This window comes from Propithecus coquereli, unplaced genomic scaffold, assembly GCF_000956105.1.
Source record: "Propithecus coquereli isolate 6110/MARCELLA unplaced genomic scaffold, Pcoq_1.0 Scaffold57, whole genome shotgun sequence".
Lineage (NCBI taxonomy): Eukaryota > Metazoa > Chordata > Mammalia > Primates > Indriidae > Propithecus > Propithecus coquereli.
The window spans coordinates 3,491,134-3,497,450 of record NW_012151618.1 but is presented as its reverse complement, the minus strand read 5'-3'; the positions used below and the strand labels follow the sequence as shown (position 1 = coordinate 3,497,450).

At 35.8% G+C, this 6,317-nt stretch overlaps 1 protein-coding gene across 1 annotated transcript in view; it reads right to left on the bottom strand.

The window, feature by feature from the left end:
- Window positions 1–6,317, bottom strand: part of UNC13C (unc-13 homolog C (C. elegans)) — a 656,589-nt gene that overhangs the window by 105,383 nt on the left and 544,889 nt on the right. The window contains 1 exon segment of the mRNA XM_012658024.1: window positions 3,384–3,533. Within this exon segment, the coding sequence (XP_012513478.1) occupies window positions 3,384–3,533 (150 nt within the window).

The following is a 6,317-nucleotide window of genomic DNA, read 5'->3' as shown; positions in this document are numbered from 1 at the left end:
AATATTTAAAAGCATGTGAGGAGCAAATAGAGACATTTCCAAAATATATTTTTCATGTAACATTATTTCTCCTAATACTGTTGTATGTAGAAACCCAATATATAAAAATATATGAAAGCAAACTTCTCTGGATGAAGAGGAGATTTGGAGACCCCTGAGGCATATCTGTCCACAAATTTGGAAATTGTTGTTCAAGGATTGCATTTCTATCTTGCTGGTGAATATTGGTGGCAGATAGGGTAGAAAGCAGCAGATATGTCATGGCAGAACAACAAAGGCTATCCTCAGAGAAATTCCCAGGATGATTTGAGACATACCAAATCTGTCAGTTTTGCTGCAGATGTGTAATTTCCACTTTCAAAAGATCTGAGTCTACGAACTGATCTTGTTTTTATGGTCAGCTCACATACTTGGCATGCTGACTAACCCTGCGTAGACTGGAACTGAAAGAACAGGGATAAAATCATTGACATGTTTGCAGCTCTTCATGGGATTTCTGATGGTTGGAAATGGAGTTTATAGCTCATTTTATAAAGTGGTGAGGTCTTGGTGGAGAAAGTGAAACATAAAGAAGTAAGATGTTTTATTTAGAGGAGCTGCACAAAGACAGAGAGTGCCTATACAACATGATTTCTAAGGAGATTTTCTCAAAACCTTCCTTAAGACTTTCAGCCCTCTACTGTTTGTTTTCAATAATGAAAAATAAAGGGGAAATCTAGCAACTGTCTTTTTAATTTAGTCAGAGTTAATTAACTGGATAATGCAAGGTGAAAAGCATATATTTTGGAACCTGAGCTGTCTAGATTGGCTGAACACAGAACCAATTAACCAGACAATTGTCAACTGCCATGTGGACTGGCTGGCAATGGAGATTTCCTATTACACAGTTGATCATACTTTCATAAAAACTTACCCAGCTGTTTTCCCTCTGCCTAGAACGCCTATCCCTCATTTCCATACATCCAAACTCTATCCACCTTTACATACCCAACTCAAACGAAATTTCCACTCATTCTTTCAAGTCGAAATAAAATTTCTACTCATTACCCCTTTACACCTTATTATGTTTATCTGTGTACCTTTCTTATTTCTTCTCCTAAATTATTAGCTGTTTGAAAACAAAATCAATATCTGACTTCTAAATATCTCCCCTAACTAGTACTTTTAAAGACATGCATTCTGAATTAGCCCTGAGAATTTCTGCAATTCCCTGTCTTGTATAATATCTATTTCAAAAAATTTTAAATCACTTTCACAAATTTTTAAAGTGCATAGATTCTTTTCTGTCTTATATATTATCTCTTTCTACTAAGAATTCTAAGAAATGACATACATGACATAATAATCAGAAGTCAAAAATTAGGACTGGTAAAAGAAGACTCTAAATGTACTGAAAATAAGGGTCAACACACCTTCTCTATTAGCTCCATTTTACAGATGGTGAAATAGATTTAAAGTCACTCAGCTAGTAATTGGCAATATCAAGATTACTTAAAACTCTATGTTGTGCAACCTTGATCATAGAATATACAAAACAGTTTCGCAAATGATAAATGTGTCTGCAAACTACCGGTTGGAGTTCTAAAACACAGGAGGCATTCCAGTGAGAGTTTTAAGAGAATCGGCATGGCTTAGTCCTGCTGTGTATCACCAACACATTCACAACCCTGGCCTATAGTGATCTGATTCTGTATTGTCCGCAGAAAAAAGTCCTATAATAAAGTAAAAATTTCAAAGGAATGCATAGGAAACGATGTGGTAAAAGTCCACATTCAGAAACTAAAGAAATGAAGAAAAGTCTGTCTGTTTCTCTCTTTCTTCCTTTTCTTTCTCTCTCTTTCTTTTCTTATTCCTTTTCCTCTCTCTCTTCTTTCTTATCCTTTTCTTATATACCCACCTGCCTACTTATCTTCTTGTTATATAGTTACCTATTCACCTATCTTCAGGATATGTCCTTACAGAAAAAAGAATGTAAGACTTAATTTTTCTACCAAATAGTGAGAATAAATTGATAAGAATATCAGTCTTATTTATGCAGTAGGATTATAGCCAAAGGGAAGTGGAATTAAAATAGAAGTCATAAATACACAGAAGAGGTGCTCTCTACTAATTCCTTCTTCATTGTCTTTATTTTTATATTAAATAGAAAGGAACTGTACCCCTCTTTTACATTTTGCTCTCTTTGGTGTTAATTTGCCACAAAAATAATAAATGAGATAACATATGTAAACTACCACATATGACACTGATCCCTTGGTAGGCATTCAAAATTGTTATTTACTTTTCTCTTTTACCTTCAGTTCTGGTTTTTAGTATCACTGTTTATGAAATCATGTCTCTGGTTTCTTTCCATCAATGGTCCCCCATTGTGGATACATTTTAAAATACAGGCACCTGACCCTAGCCTAAACTTACTAAATTAGAACTTCTAAGACTAGGGACAAAGCAGAAACATTAACACATTGACTGCCATGTGATTTGTATTTAATTCAGGCTAGCTTTGAGCCCAGGGCCGCGTGAAGCAAAACCCTGCAGTTGGTTCACGAAAATCTTACGTGTTGATATTCTTATTGTCACGATTAATATCGACAAATTCTAAAAATGTGGATTGTGTTGCATATGACTCATGCACAGAAAACAATAAAAAATAACAAATTAGAAAGGATCATTTTGTTTTAATAAAACACTGTATCCCCAGGGAAAATTTTTTTTTTCTAGTGTGGCAGTCAATGTGTTAAAAAAACAAACAGACCAACCCGACTAACCTTCCTGGTTTGGAACACTGTGTTAGTCAGTCACAAAGGCCTCCATTCCTACCCACTCCCACCACTACTAGACTGTAATCTCCATGGTATCAGCCACTTGGACTTTCTTTTTCATTATTGTCCAGTGCCTAGAATAGGTTTGGTATAGACGGGCACTCAAATGACAGTTGTTGAAAGTTGAGTCAGGCAGCTATCTGCTTGCCTCTGCGCTGAATTAATTCTAGTCACATTTGTGCCATTCTCTTCTTCAGTGGGTTTCTGACATGAAATCAGATATTATGGACTCAGTTCAGTCTTTTTCTATATACAGGAGGATGCAAAACAATATGTTATCTGAGGAGCATGAATTCCTAAATCTCTGTCTGCCTCATAACCGCCATCTCCTGTGTTACCCATATTTATTTCCTCTCATTTTTTTCCCTTCCTGTACAGTCATTCCTGATTTTTTTATCATCTACTAATGAATTGAAAGTGTGTTGTTTTTTAATGAATTAATTTATTTCTATAGCAATCTTTTCAAAGCTATCTTATATAGAGAAAGATAATTTTTTTTTCCATAAAGCTTTATCAGTCAAATTTAGGGCAATTAGTAAAGAGAAAACTTGGTAGAAAACTTACGTCTTGTCCAAAAAATCCATGAGAGGTCTTAACACAATTTCTGCATCCATTGCTGCACTGTTCTTATTAGATGTGGCATTTCCATTTGCTCTCATTTGATTCAGTTCAAAACTCATCTGTTTTATACACTCTTCAATTATAAGCTGGAAACTAAAAAGAAAGAATATAAATTCTGGAATAAAAGTAAACATTTTGCCTGAATCTCCTTTAATTCCGCCTTGAGGTATTTGATCTGTTTTAAATGGTATGAATTTCCTTGCTCATTAGTTTTCAAACTCATTGTTCCACTACAAAAATTTTTACTACAATGAAAGTTTACTTGGAGCCCTTATAGGTAAAGCAGATAAAGGTGCTATTTTTGAATTAATTTGAGTGGGGGTTCATTCAACCCCCATCTCTGACAGTAATAGCTGAGATGCTCCTCTGAACATCTGTTTGGGAAAATGCCTGTTCTAGAAAGACTCTTGGCATCTGGATACACTTTCTTCACTTGGTTTCTGTGACTCTATACTCTCTTGGCTTTTCTCCAACATCACTGGATGCTTCTTCTGAATTACCTGACCTCTAACCATTGAAGTAGAGTTGCCAGTTATCAAATAAAAACACAGGCTGCTTAGTTAAATTGGAACTTCACATAGTGAATATTTTAAAATATACAGATGTCCATGTAATATTTGGGACAAAATTATACTACAAATTATCCGTTGTGTATATTAAATTCAAATTTAACTGGGCATTCTGTATTTTATCTGGCAACCCTACCCTGCAATCTTCTGGGCTTGAGCCTTGGACCACTTCACTTCTCTGCCAACAATCATTTCCTTGGCAATCACCTCTAGTCCTATGGCGTCCATACTCTCTGCATACTACTGGTGGTTCCCAAATTTACGTCTATTCGCCTGATTTCTACCCTAAACTCTGGACTATTTTATTCAACTGCCTATGGACCCTTTCCCCTTGGAAGTCTAATGAGTTTCTTATACTTGACATCAATATCGTTTTCAACAATAGGAGTAATTATAACACATGTGCAGGAAGGCAAGGAAAAAAAAAACCACTAAGGTGAATCAAGATAAATGAAAGCTTGGAAAATGGTCAAATCACTGGAATGGTGATGAGGAGGCAGAGGAAATTCATTTTCATACTGCAGTCAAGTCAGTTCCATTCCTCTTCTTCCTCCCCATACAATGATTACACAGTTACTGTTATTTGAGAAGTATCCAAATGCATAAATTCCTCAAATTTTATATAGAAGTTTAGGAATTACCACTACATAATGCTTTCATTATGAATTAAATAGAACACACATATTTGTTTATTCCGTCATGCATGCCTACATTCTACAAATATTTAATAAATAACTACTATGTGCCAATTGCCATTGTGGTTGCTGAGGATACGTCAATGAACAAATCAGGCACAACTTATGGTTCTTGTAGCACTTATGAGAACTTTTATTCTGGCATTTACATTGTGGAATATTTCAGTTAGCCTGTTAAGTATTTCACTCTTCTAGCTTTTTATTTTACTGCCTAATATGGGAAATCTTGAATAGACTTTAAATTATCACAACTTGGGCACTTTTCTTACTCCTGGGCCTTTAATAGCAGGTTTATCAATACATTGGTCAATAATTTTGAGCATTTATTCAAGGCCTGATCTAATTCTATGATCATGTTTGACCTGTATCCATCCATCTTTGGCTCCTGACTTGTCCTTGGTTTTCTTTACCATTGATAATACCATTTTTGCCCCTCTGGACTTGGCATTTGTATTTGATTCCTTGATCTTTGGATCTCCACTGGTGCCTGTGGATGTGGCTCATTTTTTGGCTCTGTCTGCTTCAATGGAACATTTCTTTCCAAGCTTTCATCCAGGGGAATGTTAAGTCTCTACTATTTGGATTTCAACTGGCTGGAGCTGCCTTGGGACTTAGGTCAGGTAGTGGTTGCAAGGGAGGGTGGCAGCAGGGATGGTGGGGAAAATGGGGAAGGGGGTTGTTTTTCTTGTTGGGTTTTTTTTTTGTTGGGGGCTTGGTTGTTGGTTCTTTGGGGAACAAACAGGGAAGGCAAATCATATTGGAAAATTTGAACTAGTTGATTTATTACTGGGTCATCAGTGATCCTGCTGGTTGTAGTAATAATCATCTTTGAAATAGCTACTTACTTTTGCATTGATTTTCAAATCAGTGCATTGGGGTGGGGGCATAGATTGAACAGATGGTGTGACATTTATATCTCAATTATGTGGAAAGCAGTTTCCTAAACAGACCCATGTTGTTTGGCTCATCTCAGGCTTATTGCAAAGCTATCCTAACAGCTGCACGTAGTAGAATTATTTAATTGTGGGTTTTAATAACATAAGATAAAGTAGATTTGGGAAGTTAATTATGTACTTAATTTTAAGGCCCTAGATTGCTAATTTGGACCCTAGGAAGGGTGGGTTCAGACTAAAATTATGCACTTTGACTTCACGGCATGATCACATTGATCACTGTGGACTTTTCACCCACTCTAAGAGTACGATGCAGGCCTGATTGGTAATGTGAGAAATAAAGCCATAGCAACACAGACATGTTATTCTTTTTATAAGGAAAGCATGGAATGTGGCCTCTTTAATCCTAATAATCCTAATTGAACAAAGTACTATATTCTTTCCTATTTAAAAAAATAATGAAGGAATGGATGCTGGATAGCCATGGGTTTCAGTATCTAGTCTAAAATAGCTGACTTCATACAAATAAAGCCCTTCAAGTGCCCTCCTAAAGGCATCACTCTTTCTTTCATAATTGAAGTTTGTTTAGAATTCATGTTTTAGCCTTTGCAACCTGAATATTCCCCCCCGACAAACAGAATGAAAAGCACTTGTTCATCGAGATAATTTGAATATTTTACAGAAAGTAATTTAAATATACTTCTCTATTTATATTCTGGT